The sequence below is a fragment of the Schistocerca piceifrons genome, chromosome 2 (assembly GCF_021461385.2).
Source record: "Schistocerca piceifrons isolate TAMUIC-IGC-003096 chromosome 2, iqSchPice1.1, whole genome shotgun sequence".
Taxonomy (NCBI): Eukaryota; Metazoa; Arthropoda; class Insecta; order Orthoptera; family Acrididae; genus Schistocerca; species Schistocerca piceifrons.
The window spans coordinates 470,855,377-470,876,105 of NC_060139.1; the positions used below are offsets into that span (position 1 = coordinate 470,855,377).

General features: G+C 38.2%; 1 protein-coding gene across 2 annotated transcripts in view; it reads left to right on the plus strand.

The window, feature by feature from the left end:
• The first annotated feature begins 5,859 nt into the window (after nucleotides 1–5,859).
• LOC124776543 (dolichyl-diphosphooligosaccharide--protein glycosyltransferase subunit STT3A) overlaps nucleotides 5,860–20,729 on the plus strand; it is a 114,696-nt gene continuing 99,826 nt past the window's right edge. Inside the window, exons 1-3 of one of the 2 annotated variants that reach the window (XM_047251574.1) lie at nucleotides 5,875–5,992; nucleotides 16,862–16,972; nucleotides 17,478–17,590. In XM_047251574.1, the coding sequence (XP_047107530.1) occupies nucleotides 17,494–17,590 (97 nt within the window). In that variant the 5' untranslated portion in view covers nucleotides 5,875–5,992; nucleotides 16,862–16,972; nucleotides 17,478–17,493. Of the gene's footprint in view, nucleotides 5,993–16,861; nucleotides 16,973–17,477; nucleotides 17,591–20,729 lie in introns of both variants that reach the window. The other variant, XM_047251573.1, reaches the window with a different exon arrangement.

Consider the following 20,729-nt stretch of genomic DNA (forward strand, 5'->3'; position numbering starts at 1 on the left):
TACTCCTTCCACCTTTCTGCCTTCCCTTCTTTGCTTAGAACTGGGTTGCCATCTGAGCTCTTGATATTCATACAAGTGGTTCTCTTCTCTCCAAAGGTCTCTTTAATTTTCCTGTAGGCAGTATCTATCTTACCCCTAGTGAGACAAGCCTCTACATCCTTACATTTGTCCTCTAGCCATCCCTGCTTAGCCATTTTGCACTTCCTGTCGATATCATTTTTGAGACGTTTGTATTCCTTTTTGCCTGCTTCATTTACTGCATTTTTATATTTTCTCCTTTCATCAATTAAATTCAATATTTCTTCTGTTACCCAAGGATTTCTATTAGCCCTCGTCTTTTTACCTACTTGATCGTCTGCTGCCTTCACTACTTCATCCCTCAGAGCTACCCATTCTTCTTCTACTGTATTTCTTTCCCCCATTCCTGTCAATTGTTCCCTTATGCTCTCCCTGAAACTCTGTACAACCTCTGGTTCTTTTAGTTTATCCAGGTCCCATCTTCTTAAATTCCCACCTTTTTGCAGTTTCTTCAGTTTCAATCTGCAGTTCATAACCAATAGATTGTGGTCAGAATCCACATCTGCCCCAGGAAATGTCTTACATTTTAAAACCTGGTTCCTAAATCTCTGTCTTACCATTATATAATCTATCTGATACCTTTTAGTATCTCCAGGCTTCTTCCACGTATACAACCTTCTTTTATGATTCTTGAACCAAGTGTTAGCTATGATTAAGTTATGCTCTGTGCAAAATTCTACAGGGCGGCTTCCTCTCTCATTCCTTCCCCCCAGTCCATATTCACCTACTATGTTTCCTTCTCTCCCTTTTCCTACTGACGAATTCCAGTCACCCATGACTATTAAATTTTCGTCTCCCTTCACTACCTGAATAATTTCTTTTATCTCATCATACATTTCATCAATTTCTTCATCATCTGCAGAGCTTGTTGGCATATAAACTTGTACTACTGTAGTAGACATAGGCTTTGTGTCTATCTTGGCCACAATAATGCGTTCACTATGCTGTTTGTAGTAGCTAACCCGCACTCCTATTTTTTTATTCATTATTAAACCTACTCCTGCATTACCCCTATTTGATTTTGTATTTATAACCCTGTAATCACCTGACCAAAAGTCTTGTTCCTCCTGCCACCGAACTTCACTAATTCCCACTATATCTAACTTTAACCTATCCATTTCCCTTTTTAAATTTTCTAACCTGCCTGCCCGATTAAGGGATCTGACATTCCACGCTCCGATCCGTAGAATGCCAGTTTTCTTTCTCCTGATAATGACGTTCTCTTGAGTAGTCCCCGCCCGGAGATCCGAATGGGGGACTATTTTACCTCCAGAATATTTTACCCAAGAGCTATTATTCAATCCATAAGTGCTGCTTTCAGTATGTCCGCCTAGACGTCGATGGACCCCTCCCTGACTCAGGTAGTTTTCGCTTAAGCAACCGGCCACAACATGGCTTGTCATGCACACCCTTGTGAAGCGGAGGTCAATGGATGCTGTCATCTTCCTCCTCCATCCCACCCCCCTTGCTCCTTACCCCCCCCCCCTTCCACCAGTGCTCCACACTACCAGGAGGGGGGGGGGGCGGGCTAATCTAGTGACTCAGCAGCAATATCATAAGCTAAAACTTGGTTTGTTCATTGTCACATTTAAAAAAAAAGAGATCCTGTTCACCCACAAAGTAATTTGTGCTATGCACAAAGCTTTACCTTCCAGTCATTATTCTACCACCATTTGAAATTGATTTCCATGCAATTCCCTTGAGGCATATGACGTATTACTGCAAAATATTCAACTAACATGTAAAAAATTGTTTTTGTCTATACTTGAGTCCAAGGACTAGCCAGTAAATTCCTGTTTCAGGCTCCATGTGGGTTATATACAATTATATACAACATAACTTCTTCCAACCTCACGTATGTGGATGATACGATCCTGTTGGCAGAAAGTGAAGAAGAATTGAGAACACTCTTGCTGAAGGTGAAAGAGAAAAGTCAAAAGGCCGGTCTTAGGCTGAATGTGAAGAAAACTAAAATTATGGCAACTACACCTACCAGTTCGTGGGATAGAGCAGGAGAACCATGGAGGTAGTGACCACAATCAGTTATCTCAGTTCCCAGATCTCTGCTGATGGCAACTGCAGCCATGTAATCCGGAGACACCTCTTGCTCGGTAGACAGGCAATGTCAAACCTTGACAAGGTTATAAGGTCCAGAGAAATAACACTAGCAACAAAGATACATATTGTGAGAGCTATGGTATTTCCAGTAGTGATGTATGGATGTGAGACCTCGACCATTAGAAAGGCAGAACGGCGAAGAATTGAGTCCTTCGAATTGTGGTGTTGGAGGAAACTTCTTAGAGTTCCATGGACTGCAAAGAGAACCAACAGACCAATATTGAAGCAAATAAAACCAGATTTCTCCCTGGAAGGTCTAATGTTAAAACAGGAGCTGACCTCCTTTGGACACACAATGCAAAGGCATGCCTCGCTGGAAAAAACATTAATGCTGGGGAAGATTGAAGGAACTAGAAGAAGAGAACATCAGAGGATGAGATGGATCAATGGCATCACAGAAGCAATGTGTTCCAACCTGGAAGGTCTGCGGGAGAAAGTGCAAGTCAGGAAAAAGTGGCATGATTTGGTTCACGGGGTCACGAAGAGTTGGAACCGACTAAACGAATAGAGAGAGAGAGAGAGAGAGAGAGAGAGAGAGAGAGAGAGAGAGAGAGAGAGAGAGAGAACTTCTTCACAATTTCAGTGCAGTAATGTATTCATTTAAAATAAGTATTATATTAGTTATATTACATGTTTATTACCTTATAAATAAAAAAAATTAATTTTAAATTCAGTGCATTAGTATTTGTAAAATGATTCTTTCATATAGTGTTCATCAAAAAAATGACATTCATTCCACTTGGAACCTGTGGAAGGTGCATTAGCTTATTTGTTTCAGCTGTAAATATTTGTCATGTATTATTGTTTTTCTGACATGTTCTACATCCTGGAGGATCTCCTCACTATGGATCAATTGCAGCGAAAGTAAATCTAATCTACATTCATACATGTGGACATTTTGTTTGATATGCATAAGTATTATGAGTATGTGTAGCCTGGAGGCTACATATTTTGTGCACAACAAAATATTTTCAGCAAAAAGTTAAGTTACTTAAGCCAAAAATCCACCCAGTAGCTTTTTTTTCTTCCAGAGGACAACTTCCTTTGCCCCAGCAGCTTTTCTGCCAAGTGTAAGTCTGTATGGAAAGGGGATAGAATGCCATAAGCATTAAATATTTACTCACACAATCCTTCGGTTTCCAAAGGAAATATAGAACTCTTACCAATTTACTGCAGAGCATTTTTGTGTGGGTATTCCAGGATAATTTTCTGCCCATGTAGATGTCAAAAAAATTTTACAAAGGGCTTGAGTTCATTTTGTCCATTATTAATATATGTAATATTAAAGAGGATTTTTTTGTTATTTAATGCCAACCAATTTTTGTGGGACCAATGAGCAGCCTTTTCCATAATGGAGCTGTTCAGTTGCTGCGTCTTTCACTTCATTCTGTGATGTGATGAAAGTTGTATCATCAGTGTGCATCTCGGATTTTTATGGCAGTATGTTAATTAGTTAATCAATCAGTTAGCTAGTTAGTAACATGTTCCATGGATCATTTGCACGATAAATTGTAATGATGTGGTATGAGTCATTTTACCTACATATTGCAGCTTAATTTTTAAAGTTTTTTTTGTTTAAATTTGTACAGATGTTTGCTTTAGTTTGCTTTCAAATTTTAGTTTGCTGCCTGTTCGACATTTTATATCTTTGGGTAAGTGATCAAATATTTTTTGTTACACTATTGTGCACCCCTTTTTGAGCTAAAGACAACCTTAATGTGGGGTAATTAATATCATTTTCCCTTCTGATATTGTAATGACGTGCCTCATTGTTTCTTTTGAAATGTAGTGGATTGTTTACAACAAACTTTGTGAGGAAATAAATACACTGTGAAGCAGTAGTCAGAACACCCAACTCCTTAAACAGATGTGTACAAGATGATGGTGGGTGAGCATCACTTATTATTCTTATGGCACATTTTTGAACAATGAACACTTTCTTTCTGAAAGATGAATCACCCCGAACATTATTCCATGTGACATTATTGAATGATAATATGCAAAATATGTCAACCTACTGGTTTGCATCTCCCCAAGATTTGTAATGATTCTAAGTGCAAATGTGGCTGTACTAAGATTTTTAGGAATTCCTAAATGTGTGCTTTTTTATTTTTAATTCTCATCAATATAAACCCCTGAGAATTTGAATTTTCCACCATATTTATTATTCCCTCAACATGTGTTACACTTATCACTGCTATAATACTTCTAGATGTGCAGAACTGAATACATTGTGTCTTCTTAAAACTGAGGCTGAGAATATTCACAGAAAACCAGTCAATGATACTTGTATACTTATAAGAACTTTGTTTACTATTTCCCCCGTTTCTATATGTATGCTTGAATTGATCACAATACTAGTGTCATCTGAAAAAAAACTAATTTTGCTTGTTGTTTATTATACGGAAGGTCGTTTACATATGAGGAACAGTAGTGGATCTAAGGTTAAACATTGGGGAACCCCATATGCTATTTCTCCCCAGACAGAATTATGTCCCTGGACTATATTGCTTGAATTATCATTCTTTTGGTTAAATATGGCATTATTAGTTTGCTGGATGTACAATTACCTTCATAAAACCTCAATTTTTCTAGGAGAATATTGTGATTTACACAGTAAAATGCGATAGATAGTTTGCAGAAAATATTAGCTGGAGCTATTTTATTATTTAATGCTCGTAAAATTTGGTGAGTGAACATACAAATGGCATTATCAATAGAACAACTCTTCTGAAATAAAAACTATGGAGGATATTATTGTTTTCCAAGGTGAGATTCTGTTCTAGAATACATCATCATCTCAAAAACTTTGGCAAATTATATCAACCCAGTGCGACAGGTTGGTAGTTATTGACATCTCTCTTCTCACCCTACCTACAGAAGGGTTTAACAACTGCATATGTCAATCTCTCTGGAAAAATGCCTTGAGTTAGAGATTCATTACATGTTTCAGATAAGACTGTGCTTACTACATGCTAACAAATTTTAGTAATGTATTGGAAACATCATCAAATCCAGATGCGCTTTTATTTTTGAGAGAATGTATAATCTTCTTAATTTCAGCGGGATAAGTTGGTAATACATTCATTTGGGAAGGCCATTCACTTAGACAATAAATGAGAAACGTGGGAGCCCATATTTTATTGAAAGTCAATTGCTTTATGTAATCTAACAACAACCGTTTGCCATCTGTTTGTCAAATACGACCCAAGTAGTGCTATTTCTGTTTTAATTATTCCACATCTTTCCAAGTTTCTCAATTACAATGCTATGTGAGACAGTGTCAAAGACCTTCATTTTATTAGTGTATAATTTTCTATTCTATATAACTCAGAAGAAAATATGTATTCTTATAGCTATATAAAAAAATTGATTGAACTTTTTACAGTGTTTTAAGGCCATACATTGTTGGTTGTAATGTTGCTGTCTCAAATGAACGGAATGGCATCATCATCTTCGTGTATTCGATGCATACTTTTTTTAGTTCCATACCCAACACTTGTTTTACAATTTTTTAAGTATTCTTTAATAATAGCACCTGCTGCATATCGCTTTCATCTTCACTGAATGCCTAAAAATCGAATTCCCAAATGTGTAGGTCTCTGAATGTCATATTATCGATTCTAAACAAACCTACTTTGTGTTGAATATCTTTGAAATATTGTTGTTTCTCTTTCTGGGGAAGTTGATAAAAGCTGCCAACTGCTGATGTGGTGAAACGTGTGCAAGTACTTAATTTTTCCATGAGTTGAAGTACACATTCCTTGAAGTGCAATTACTGGTGCCGCGAGCTATTGTAAGTGTTGATGATGATTAGTATTAGTATAAAGCGATGAAAGGTGTTAGAAAAGTTAAATATATCTACGTGTTAGGTGGATGTGCATGTGTTCCGACTACCGGCTTGCCAATTGCCTTGTATGTTGTAAGTACGTGTCGTACCGGCTTGTTGTAATGGGTTAATTTCATGGTTGTACAGGCGTTTTGTAATTCTGCAAGCTACCTACTGTGGGGAATTCCAATTTGTTTATATGCGTGTGTTTGTACATTGTTTGCAGCTTCCACTTACACAGCATTTCTTCTTGAAATTCGAACATCTGGCTAGAGAGATCGTTGATTATTAGCCCGGGGTTGGAGTATAATTCTGAAATATAGCGTGTACGGTGCAGGAATATTGCACGTCACCAGAAAAACATCACTACCTACTAGAAGGGAAGAGAGTGGGAGGTGGAATGAGATACTCCTCAAAGTTTTGGAGAAACCAAGTATCTATTCATGTCTACATTTTCGGTTGTGCACCACGGTGACGATGTCAGAGGCTGATTGTATGGCCTTATGGGTTTTTGGTTTGGTACCAACATCCGGAGTTGTATACCTGGTTGAGCTGACTATACATTGTTAGACAAAAATTCACTTAGTTACGGTGTTTTGGGAACACTGTTTTTGTGTCTCTTGTTGGTTGGTTATTGCATTGATTTCAAGAAGCTCCCTCAGGGTGAATTGTTGACCCATTATATACATGCTGTCTTTAGTCACCCTTACTGAGTACTCAGTCTTACTGTACTTCTTTTGAGCTGAAATATATATCAAACTACATTATATCATGTATCTCTTACGCTTCATAAAAGTAATGGGAGATTTCTCAGTATGTTTATTTATTGGAATTTCTTATAACTTTGTGGTGCACTGACAGACATAGTTTGCAAACAACAGCGGGGCAATGAAAGATTTCTTTTTTTTACGTTAAGTATCTGCTTTAAACGACTTAATTTTGCGCCAGTTTATTTGTAATGACCATTCCTATGGTGTTTTGCTGGAAATCAAACATTTGTACTGAATCAAAGTGTTAAACTCCTTGCAATAGAAATGCTACAAAGGGAAAGTAAGAGTTCTTCTGTGGTTTACTACATACTAAGTGAGGTGAAGCAGTTTTCTAATGAACAATGCCACCCATCATTCTATTCTTCAAGTTGTGATGTCATATGGTATCTGGAATGTTTTTGTTTGTATGTTTCAATTGTTGACCTCCGTTGTGTGTGTGTGTGTGTGTGTGTGTGGGTGGTGTTCCCCCCTTACAATGTCATTTGGTGGTTCTTGTTGAAAGTGCATTTTTCAAAAGGCCAATAGTGTATAGGTAGGCCTGCAGTTGGCACTTCGTTGAGGGGAATGATGTCTTTGTTTTGTATATTATAGATATAGGCAAAAAGGTTTTTTTTATTATTTTTTTTTTAATGTGTCATTTATTTCATCCAGAGGTTATTCACAGTAAGATTTCCTATCTCAATAGTTCAAAGCTGAACACTTTAGGCCTATATAAGAATAGGGTAGTTATATTTGTGTCCCTGATAAAAACCCAATTTACTCACTTTGATCCCATATTTTCAACTAGTGTTGTGAGCTAAACCTCAGATGTAAAATTTTTTTAGCGTTAAAATTTAATGTTAAAATTTGTATCTGTCCATCTGTTTAACGAAGAGCATAATTCTCACTGTGGTTGTTAAAGGAGCTTATATGCTTGTGCGCATTGTTTCAGCATGTTCATTGGTACTTTGTATAGCCCTGCAGATTTTACATTGTTTCGTGTTTCTACAGTATTACCAACTTTGTGATCTGTGGTTGATAATAACATCAATGCACTTGGTGTATATTTACGTAAAGGTGTTATAACTGTTGTAATTTCTCTGCAGTACGTGGAAAAATAGTCAAAACTTACAAAATGCGTATTTTATATTAGTTAACACCAATACTTATATGTATGTTCTTATGTAATTGCCTGTCCCTGTTTTGTGGTAGTATCCTGTAGCTTCCCCCCTCAGCAGTTAGCACCGTGCTATAAATAATTTGTGCTTGAGATATAAATTTAAGAGTTATTGCTTACTCTCACTATTCTAAATGAAATTGAGGATTTTGAGGGTCTGAGATGACTACTACTCATTGTGGTGTGCTAACGAGAACTCAGATGTTTGATGCATTCTGCACAGAGGGTGCATAGTGTACTTTGTGGAATTGCCAAAGTGTTCTCTGCCTTTGTCTCACATCCAATGCTCTATTTCTTGTCTGTATACTGGTGATACTGGTGTTTGGTGATCCTGTGGTGTGTACCATATTGGATACTGTTAATGTTTTGCTGACTCCTTCTTGTAAAGTATTATATTTGCATACAATGAACACTACAGTAGTCAAATATCCTGACCATAGCCTACCTAATATCAAAACACATAGTAAGGCTGAATGTTATGCATGCATCCTGAAGTGAATCAACATCAATTCAGTGACTGAACTGTTGTACAGAATATTTAGTATTCATCAATGACTCAATCGTTGCACAAGTGTGGGCTTTGTTGTTTGGCTCATTTTCTTTCTTGTCATGGAAGAGAGAGGAGGATTAAGGTTTAACCTCTTATCATAGAGCTGTCTCATCTGGAATATTTTGTTGAGAAGGAAAGTGAATGAAATGCCTGCCTGACAGTCACACTTTAACTTTTCTGTGGTTTCCTTGACCTGGAATAATGTGTTGCTGCTAAATGGGTCCTTATTATCCCACGAAACACAATTTTTTTTTAGATTAATACTCTGTAATAAAATTAGCATTTTATGTAGATATCCACATAGCAGCAGTCAAGCTGTAGTTATTGAACCCAGTCACTGATGCAAATTATAATTATATGTTGAATATTCCTTTCGGATTTCCATTTACATTGCTTCAGCACACACCGAATTGCCCAGCAATCTGCTGCAAAATCTCAGCTTCAGTATCACTCCATTGTACAATCATATACAAGCTTCTTATCTCTCTCTCTTTTTTACACAATGCAGATTGTGATAACACTTTTATATACCATTATTGCACATCCTGCTGCAGTAGTACAACATACCGAACCAAAAACAATGTATCTTGGAGTTACCTTTAATGTGGTTAATCATTGCAACTATAGATTTTTCTTGATTCACAAATATTAATAATGATGACATGTCAAATATGGCATGTTAGCTTTTAAGGGGTGATATCGAGATGACAGCTGTTAGATTGGGTGAAAGAAGCAAATCACAGTGGGCACAAGGGACACAAGTCAGCCAATCACCGCTAACAAAGGACGTATGATCTGGTCAGCCAATCACAAATTGACTTCTTTGTTGGATAAGCATGTAAATCAATATACGTACAGCATGGAAACTAGTAAAGCTGTACCTTCATATATAATTTTGGTTGCAGAAACCGTTTTCTCTGGGGATGTGATTAACATGGGAGCTAAGACCACAGTTTAAATTGCTGTGGGTGAAGTAATGACATTTCTATTCTTGGTTGTGAGAAATGTTTGGCCATTTTTTTCCAAATATGTTGCTGTTTACAAAATCACGATTTCTGACGGTGTGATCAGGTTCGGAAGTAATGGCGCAGGTTAAATTGTTCCGAGTGAAGCGGTGACATATACATTTTTCACTGTCGCAAATATTTGTATGTTTTTTCTGAATATATAATGCTTTCTGAGATTGTGGCAAGGCAGGCACCAAAGAGAACAGCTTCAGTTGTCACAAAAAATCTGGTTTTAGTGACTGATTGAGCTGCAGCCTAGCAAAGTGTAAGATACATTGGGAAGGTAACAGTTTTGTTGTGAATTGATGAAAGTAACAGATTTGAATGTTTGTGGAGACAGATTGGCCGGTAGATTAGAGTGCACTAGTGAAATTTATAATATTGCTTGTAACATGTATTTGGCAATTTTTTCCCTGAGTATGTCAAGATTTCGTAAAATGTGGTTGACTGTGAGCCAAGAACACTGCTTAAATTGCCCCAGCTGAATATTTGTGATGATCAATATTATAATATTGTTTCTTATAAATATTTGGTCTTTTTTCCCAGAATATATTGTGATTGCTGGGGGTGTGTATAGACAAAACCCTTTGAGCACAGCCTAAATGGCTGTGCGTGAAATGAGCGGCAATGATATTTGGGAAATACGGAAGCGTCCGGTCCCGCCCGTCTGCTTTGACCCATGATGTCACAAATATGATGGAAACGACCGTAAACCACGTTTCCAATATGGCGCATATAAAGTCGTTACATACACATTATGAGGACGAAAATACAGCGAAAAACACACACACACACACACACACACACACACACACACACACACACACACACGTTCCACAAAAAGCCTAATGACACTAACGGGACATGCGCGGGAAATAGGGGGTTTTTGGGTGGGGACAAACTAAATATAAACAAATTTAGACACCCACCCCATACAAAACCACGCAAAAGACGAAAAAAACCAACATCACAAAACTCCCCAAATACCACTAAACACAATATCATCTGGAATCGGACACTTCCCTTGACCTATATAACTCAACAGCAGCTTCCGACCCCATTAATTGGGATCAAACACTTCCCTTGACCTATATAGCTCAGCAGTAGCCCCCGATCCCATAAATTAGGACGTAACACTTCCCTTGACCTATATAGCTCAAAAACATCTCCCGATACAAATACCAACATTCACAGCCACACATTGGGTTCAAACACTTCCCTTGACCTGTTATCCTTACGACATCTCCACATACAGCCGTCCATGGACTGAGATGCCGGAACTTTAAGTAAGCCTCATTTCTTCACGACTTCATCCAAAAATCCGAATAGTTAAAGAAATTTTATTAGAGGCAACGCACTGTCCCCCATCATAGCCGACAGCCAAAAACTGTTGACCCTGTCGGTCATATCCATACCTACCAGAGACATAAAAAAAGCAATTTACCAAAATTCACACACGACGCCACACTCGCAAACTAAACCCAAAACATCACCTAACACACCACCAGAGAGCACCATTGATTGGATCAAAACAACACCTACAAACACACCACTCTCACAAATTAAATTCCGCACTGTCGTGACGTCACACACCACAACAGCCTTACGTCGCGGGTCAAAGCAGACAGGTGGGATCGGACGCTTCCGTCGACCCGATATTTCTGTTGCTGCTTGTCACAAATATTTGGCTCTTTTTATCTTCTGCCATCCTGTTATTCCCAGTTGCTTGTAATAATCATGTGTCCTGTGTTCTGATTGACGGACAGAAACAAATTGAGTCTGCAAATACTATTTAAGTGCCTTAAAAGCTAACGTGCCATATTGGGTGGATTTTGTATTTATATTTGTGTATTATATAAATATGCTGTTTCAGTGATACATCACCTTTAATGTATCTCCAAAACACATTGTTTGTACAGGGTGTTTCAAAAATGACTGGTATATTTGAAACGGCAATAAAAACTAAACGAGCAGCGATAGAAATACACCGTTGGTTGCAATATGCTTGGGACAACAGTACATTTTCAGGCAGACAAACTTTCGAAATTACAGTAGTTACAATTTTCAACAACAGATGGCGCTGCGGTCTGGGAAACTCTATAGTACGATATTTTCCACATATCCACCATGCGTAGCAATAATATGGCGTAGTCTCTGAATGAAATTACCCGAAACCTTTGACAACGTGTCTGGCGGAATGGCTTCACATGCAGATGAGATGTAGTGCTTCAGCTGTTCAATTGTTTCTGGATTCTGGCGGTACACCTGGTCTTTCAAGTGTCCCCACAGAAAGAAGTCACAGGGGTTCATGTCTGGCGAATAGGGAGGCCAATCCACGCCGCCTCCTGTATGTTTCGGATAGCCCAAAGCAATCACACGATCATCGAAATATTCATTCAGGAAATTAAAGACGTCGGCCGTGCGATGTGGCCGGGCACCATCTTGCATAAACCACGAGGTGTTCGCAGTGTCGTCTAAGGCAGTTTGTACCCCCACAAATTCATGAAGAATGTCCAGATAGCGTGATGCAGTAATCGTTTCGGATCTGAAAAATGGGCCAATGAGTCCTTTGGAAGAAATGGCGGCCCAGACCAGTACTTTTTGAGGGTGCAGGGACGATGGGACTGCAACATGGGGCTTTTCGGTTCCCCATATGCGCCAGTTCTGTTTATTGACGAAGCCGTCCAGGTAAAAATAAGCTTCGTCAGTAAACCAAATGCTGCCCACATGCATATCGCCGTCATCAGTCCTGTGCACTATATTGTTAGCGAATGTCTCTCGTGCAGCAATGGTAGCGGCGCTGAGGGGTTGCCGCATTTGAATTTTGTATGGATAGAGGTGTAAACTCTGGCGCATGAGACGATACGTGGGCGTTTGCATCATTTGGACTGCAGCTGCAACATGGCGAATGGAAACCCGAGGCCGCTGTTGGATCACCTGCTGCACTAGCTGCGCGTTGCCCTCTGTGGTTGCCGTACGCGGTCGCCCTACCTTTCCAGCACGTTCATCCGTCACATTCCCAGTCCGTTGAAATTTTTCAAACAGATCCTTTGCTGTATCGCTTTTCGGTCCTTTGGTTACATTAAACCTCCGTTGAAAACTTCGTCTTGTTGCAACAACACTGTGTTCTAAGCGGTGGAATTCCAACACCAGAAAAATCCTCTGTTCTAAGGAATAAACCATGTTGTCTACAGCACACTTGCACGTTGTGAACAGCACACGCTTACAGCAGAAAGACGACATACAGAATGGCGCACCCACAGACTGCGTTGTCTTCTATATCTTTCACATCACTTGCAGTGCCATCTGTTGTTGAAAATTGTAACTACTGTAATTTCGAAAGTTTGTCCGCCTGAAAATGTACAGTTGTCCCAAGCATATTGCAACAAACGGTGTATTTCTATCGCTGCTCGTTTAGTTTTTATTGCCGTTTCAAATATACCGGTCATTTTTGAAACGCCCTGTAGTAAGGTTTATTGGGCTACAGTGGTGGGAAGACTGATAATGGTATATGAAACAATACACAGAATGCATTTATATTTTATGAGTAAGACCTAGAATAAATGCAAACACTTGATTGAAATGGGAATAGAACACAGTAGCAGTTGAAAAGGCAGCTTTGAGAGATGAAATAGCGAATGTAGCCTAGAAGATCAAATGTGGAAAGAGACAAGATCTAGTAGAAATTCTTGGATAAAACAAGGGATATTGAATTCAACTGAGGAAAGGAGGAAATATGAAAATGCAGTGGACAGTACATATGTCTAAAACATGAAATTAACTGAAACATTGACAGAAAAGAGAAGCTGTGTGAATATCAAAATCTCAGCTGACAAGCCAGTCCTGAACGAAGACTGAAAGGTGAAACGAATATTGGGCAAGTTTAAAGCACAAGCATCACAGGCGACTGCTTGTGGCGCCAGGTTGAGAGGGGTATCAGAGGCGCCACTACTGTAAAATTTCTATGCAGGGGGGTATCATTTGCAGTGGTCACATGGGCACCAATCTGAGAAGTGTGCCAGCACCACTCGTGTGCAAGATTTGTACACAGCGTGTATCACAATTAATAGTGAAACCCAGTATGAGTGAAAATGTATGAAATAATAGGAGGGAGATGGCAGGGGTGTCAGATAAGTTGCTTGTGCAGACAAATGTTTTTGAATCGGAATTGAATATATACTGAAGAGCCAAAGAAACTGGTACACCTGCCTAATATTGTGTAGAGCCCTCGCGAACATGCAAAAGTGCCGATGTAGCATGGACTCAACTAGTGTCTGAAGTAGTGCTGGAGGGAAATGGCACCGCGAATCCTGCAGGGCTGTCCATAAATCTGTAAGAGAACAAGGGGGTGGAGATCTCTTCTGAACTGCATGTTGCAAAGCATCACAGATATGCTCAGTAATGTTCATATCGGGATAATTTTGTGGCCAGTGGAAGTGTTCAAATGCACAAGAGTGCCTATGTAACAATTCTGGACACGTGGTGTGTCGCATTGACGTGCTGGAATTTCCCAAGTCCATCGGAATGAACAATGGACATGAATGGATGCAGGTGATCAGACAGGATGCTTACGTACGTGTCACCTGTCAGACATATCAGATGTCCCATATCACTCCAACTGCACAAGCCCCCCACAATTACAGAGCTGCCTCCAGCTTGAACTTCTTTTCCACTGATATGCAGGGTCCATGGATTCGTGAGGTTGTCTCCATACCCACACACGTCCATCTGCTTTATACAATTTGAAATGAGATTCGACCGACCAGGATACAAGTGTCCTGTCATCAGTATTCACTGTCGTTGAAAGACCCAGGCAAGGCATAAAGCTTTGAGTCGTGCAGTCATCAAGGCTACATGAACGGGCCTTCGGCTCCAAAAGCCTAAATCAATGATGTTGTGTTGAATGGTTTGCATGAGACACATGTTGATGGCTCAGCTTTGAAATCTGCAGCAATTTTTGGAAGGGCTGCACATCTGTCATATTGAACGATACTCTTCAGTTGTCATTGGTCCCATTATTGCAGGGTCTTTTTCTGCCCGCTGCGACGTCGGAGATTTGATGTTTTACTGGATTCTTGATATTCATGGTAGACTCGTGAAATGGTTGTATGGGAAAATCCCCACTTCATCGCTACCTTGGAGACGCTGTGTCCCATAGCTCGTGTGCCGACTGTAACACCAAGCTCAAATGATTTTGGTCTCGATAACCTGCCATAGCGGCAGTAACCGATATAACAACTGCACCAGACATTTTTTGTTATATATGGGGGTTGCTGGCTGCAGTGCCGTATTCTGCCTGTTTACATGTCTCTGTATTTGAATACACATGCCTATACCAGTTTCCTTGGCACTTCAGCATACATATGGACTATACAAAGGAAAGAAACTTAGCAACGCTATGGCAAGAGAAAATAGATGAAGAAATGAGATAGTACAGTAAGCGTTTGACAGAGCATTGAAACACCTAAGCTAAAACAAGGCAGCTGTCTAAATGAAATTCTCTCTTGTGAATCTTGGGAGAGCAAGATATATGAGAAAATACTCACACATTCAAGAAAAGCATACTAATTTCAGTTTCAAAGGAGACAGATGTGAGTATGTCCAAACTATCAGTTTAAGAATTCATTGTTGCTAAATGCTGACAAATTATTTATAGAAAAATGGAGAGATTGGTAGAAGGCAACCAAGGGGAGATCCGTTTGGGTTCCATTGAAGTACTGGAACACATGAGGCGATACTGACCCTACGACTTACCTTCGATGTTAAATTGAAGAAAGGCAAACTACGTTAATGGTATTTGTGGATTTAAAGCTTTGGACACTGTTGGCTAGAATATACTCTCAAATTCTGAAGGTATAAAATACAGGAAGTGAAATGTTATATAAAACTTGTTCAAGAACCGGACTGCAGTTTTAAGAGTTGAAGGACATAAGAGGGGAAACAGTATTTGAGAAGGGAGAGGGACAGGGTTGTAACCTTCTCCCAATGTCTTCCAGTGTGCACTTTGAGCAAGCTGTGAAGCAAGCCAAGGAGAAATTCAGAAAGGACATTAAAGTTCAGGAAGAAGAAAAGAGATTTTTATTTTTTATTTTTACCAATGACTTGGTAATTCTACAACAGATGGCAAAGGATAGGAGAGATCCACTAATCCAATTGTCTAGTGTCTTGTGAAGAGGTTATTAGATGAACGAATGAGGCCAAATTAACCTAAGTGATGCCAAGAGAATTAGATTAGGAAACAAGACACTGAAAATAGTATGAGTTTTGGTGTTCGGGTAGCAGAACAATTGCTGACGTAGAAAGGATATAAAATTCAGATTGCCAATAGCAAAAAAGCATTTCTGGAGAAAAAAATTGTTGAGCAAAAAATGGTTAACATTAACACATTCCATTCACATAACAGTGACTGCTGTGTTCTACAAAAATCTGTTAACTTTTTTGGCTTCTTAGTGTGGTCCTGCTTATAACATGAAGAAAAAAAGTAGATTAATGTTTGTTTCAGAAAGACTAATTGGTTTTGAAACCATCATTCTCAACTTCAGAACCACATTCTTCAAGTAGCACCGGAATTTTTACGTCTGTCAGATTGTATTCCATTTTATGACAAACTTTTGCAATCAAGATGACTACAGAAGCACACTGTCATCAACAAATGTGTGTGAACCGATGACACCTGTAATATGTTTTTCAAGTTTGGTATCACTTTATGAAAACAGGAACATCCATCTAACAGCTCTCTGAAGCACTGAAAGACAGAAGTCTTCTAGCCATCACTGCCCAGAGAGTCTTCGAGCACTGGCATGTTGGGGAAATCACAACATGCTCTTCAGTGCTTAAAATTAGACGGGTAGACTGGATGATTAAATGAAGTGGTTCTGAATCAAATCAGTGAGAAATTAATTTGTGTAAAACCACATCTTCAAGAATCAATAAGTTGTCGGTTAGGTAATGGAGGAAAGTGCCAGTGAATTGTGGAGGGAGACCAAGATTTGAATATAACAAGTGAGTTCATGTGGATGTAGATTTAGGCAGTTAAGCAGAGATGATGAGACTCTCACAGGACTGACTAGTGTAGAGCTGCAGCAAACCAGTCTTTAGATTGAAATCTGCAGCAGTGGCAGCAAGAATGGCAACCACCACAGATATAATTGCAAAGTGTCAACACAAATTATATATTATTGGCAAGAGTCATTGCCCCCACCCAAAAAAAATTCATTCCATAAATTAACATTGAAGCAAAATAAACAATGTTCTGTTCTCTCTCTGTTCACTTTCAAACATTTGTTCACAGACAGACAAAATTATTTGTAAATTAGCTCATGTTGATTGCTCTTTGTTTCTCTTTCCTTATAGGACAGTATGTGATGACTGCACATGCTGAAACATGTCACAATAAGGAGAAACAAACACATCATATATTTCTGTGTGAGACAAAGGTCTATCACAAATAAACCATCTGTGCTGGTTAGTACAGTTTCTGTAAGAGGTACCTATTGTACTCCTAAATTGTTGGAAATTTTTCTTCTTGTCCTTAATAATAATAAAGTGTAACCATTTTTAAAAAATTAGATACGCAGTAGTGCCTGTGAACATGATGTTCACAGAAAAAGAACTAGAGGTTGGATACAACACAGGGTATGTTTGTTTTGTGAACAACCAGTTTGATGTAGAAGGGTGTAATGTTATCAGTCAAGTTACAGATAATCAGTGTAACTAAAGAGGCTGCTCAGATCTACTCACAAATATGCTGGGAAATTTTCAACCATCAAAATGGAAGATTTTGTAATATGTTAGCTGTTACAAAAGCTTTAGAAGCACGAATTTGTTTGCAAATCAATTGGTCTCCTGTTGATTCATCCCACATTGGTAGAATTATTTGTGTTGAATTTTTTGCTGTGAAATGCTTCAGTTTTCAGACATGTGTCCACAAGTAGCAGTTATAATGACATAAATGTGTTCCTTTTTACAGGTCACCTTATAGCACAATGGGGCTACTTGTCAAGTCTCGTGCTTTTCGTATGTCTACGGATAAGCAGGAGACATTGTTGAAGCTGAGTATTTTATCTCTAGCAGCCATTCTATGTAAGTTTTGACAGTATACTCACATTAATTTTGTTTTGATTTTTTTAATTTTGCATTTTTGTGGAAACTTTGCAATGAATTCGTGTTTGTTTTTCATGTTTAAAAGAGCTTCATGTCTGTTTGGAAAATTTAGAGCGATCTGAAAAGATAAACATCCTGTGCCTGTGTGAGCACAACATAACCACAGGGTTAGATAAGTTATGTATGAAAGATTACACTATTGCAGCTTACTCATGAAGAAATAACATGGGGAAAAGAGTTGCTGCATACATTTAAGACAGAAGTGAAGTTCAAAAACACTGAGACTATTAGATTTGTAGTGATCAGCACAAAGACGTGTGCACTTGTGAATTAATGCTGAAGATCCCCACTGGGAAATTTTGAACTATTTGTGAGGAATCTGGATTCCTTACTGTGCTGTCCATTGTAGAGCAGGAAACAGTTAACAGTTTGGTCACTTCTGTGTATATTTGCTGAAGGATACTGATAACAAAAATGATCTGGAAACCTTATTTGGGCCCTAAAATTTGATCTCAGTAATTAACTTTCCATGATGGGTGGATAAAGACAGTAGGGCCCTAATCAATAATATTTTCTTTGATGAAGCTCAAAGCAAGAAAATAACTGTTTACTTAATAGCAAATATTGTCTCTGATGATGATGCAAAGTTAGCATAAATAACATAGCACCTTCCTGTGTGGATAGTCCTCACTGGAAATCAGTTAGAATAATTAATGACTCCCGGACAAATTTTTTTTTTTTAAGAATAATTTACGGGCAATAACATGGGATGTAATTTATAATGAACCAAATACTGCCATTAAATTCAATCTATTCCATGATAAATTCATATCATTATTTGAAAATAGCTTTCTGCATAAGCTTATCAGAAAGGACACTAAATCGCCATGTAAAAAAGCATCGATCGCTAGAGGTGTTAAAGTATTATGTGAAAGAAAAAGGGAAATGTATCTCTTGGCAAGAACAAGTAGGTATCCTTCAGTAGTTGCACACTGCTCAAAATTGCTAAGAAAGGTTATTTTTTAAAAATCAATAAACTTGCACCTAATGTCAGAAATCAGTACTTCTGACAACTGACTTAAGGGCACATGGAATATATTGAAACGAGAGCCAGGACAGCTAGCCACAGAATAGGACAACATCACTATTGAACTGAATGGAAGGGCTATAAATGATAGTTACAAGTAGCAAATGTGTTTAAGAATCATTTCTTAAATTTAGTCAAAAGCATAGGCACAAACAGTTCAAGAACAAAATCACAGCAGTATGTTGAAAATTTAACTTAAATTCAGTCACATGAATGTGTCCCCCAGCTTCTTCTTCTGCTATTAAAAAGAATTATACATTCTCTCAAAAATGAAAGCTCATCTGGTTTTGATGGTGTTTGCAATAGAACACTAAAAATTTTTTCTCAGGTAGTAAGCCCAGTATTATCAGAAACATGTAATGCATCACTAAATCAAGGCATTTTTCCAGAGAGGTTGAAATATTCAGTTGTTAAACCCCTCTTTAGGAAGGGCGAGAAGAGAGAAGTCAGTAACTACCAACCTGTTTCACTGCTGACATAATTTTCCAACATTTTTGAGATGATGTATTCTTGGCAACGATAATATCCCCCATAATTTGGATTTCAGAAGAGATGATGTACTAAGAATGCCATTTGTATGTTCATTCACCAAATTTTACGAGCATTAACTAATAAAATAGCTCTGGTTGATATTTTCTGCAAAGTATCGAACACATTTTACTGTGTGAATCATAATATTCTCCTAGATAAATTGAGGTTTTATTAAGGTAATTGTATAGTCAGCAAATTGATAATGCCATATCTAACCAAAAGAATGGAGAAAGTTGTACTTGGTAATTCAAGCAATATAGTCCAAGGACATAATTCAGATGGAAGAAATAAGGTCCACTGCTGTTCCTCGTATGTCAACAATCTTCGATATAGTAAACAACAAGCAAAATTAGTTCTTTTTGCAGATGACACTAGTATTGTGATCAATCCAAGCATACGTATAGAAACAGAAGAAATGGTAAACAGAGTTCTTAAAAGTATCATTGACTGGTTTTCTGTGAATATTCTCACCCTCAGTTTTAAGAAGACACAGTGTATTCAGTTCTGCACATCTAGAAGTATTACAACAGTGATAAGTGTAGCACATAATGGAATAATAAATATGGTGGAAACTTCCAAAATTCTCAGGGGTCTATATTGATGAGAATTTAACTTGGAGTTATTAAAACCTCTTAGTACAGTGACATTTGCACTTAGAATTGTTGCAAATCTTGGAGAGGTACAAATCAGTAAGTTGACATATTTAGCATATTTTCATTCAACAATAATGGAATAATGTTCAGGGTAACTCATCTTTAAGGAAGAAAGTGTTCATTGTTCAAAAATGTGCCGTAAGAATAATGTGTGGTGCTCACCCATCATCTTGTACACATCTGTTTAAGGTTGGGCATTCTGACTACTGCTACACAGTATATTTATTTTCTCGCAAAGTTTGTTGTAAATAATCCACTACAGTTCAAAAGGAACAATGAGGAACTTAACTACAATATCAGAAGGGGAAATGACATTAATTACTCCATATTAAGGTTGTCTTTAGCATAAAAAGGAATACACAATGCTGCAACAAAAATTTTTGGTGATTTGCCAAAGTGATATTAACTCATTTTTCTTAAAAAAAGAGGGAGAGAGAGAGAGAGAGAGAGAGAGAGAGAGAGAGAGAGAGAGAGAGAGAAAACTTGGAAATGTTCAGAATGTAACCGTATGTACAAATTAATTTGCAATGTGAATGTCAAATGACTTGTTCCACGACTTTAAGATCTACCGTGCAAAATGGTTCACGCAACATGTAACTAACCAAGCCTTTCACAAGGTGTGTATCTACACATGATCAACTTCCAAAGATAAAAATTTTACATTGTTTCACGTGACTGTCATTTGTTGACATTTTAATTTGGAGGACTGTTAGGGCAGTACCCTAACAAACACAGTAGCGGTTGTATTCTGTCTGGAAATTCCTGAAGCTGATGAAACAGTGCACTAATATATCTATTCCTGCTACGTGCTATGTAGTTAAAAGAGGTAAAGCATGTTCTCATTTTG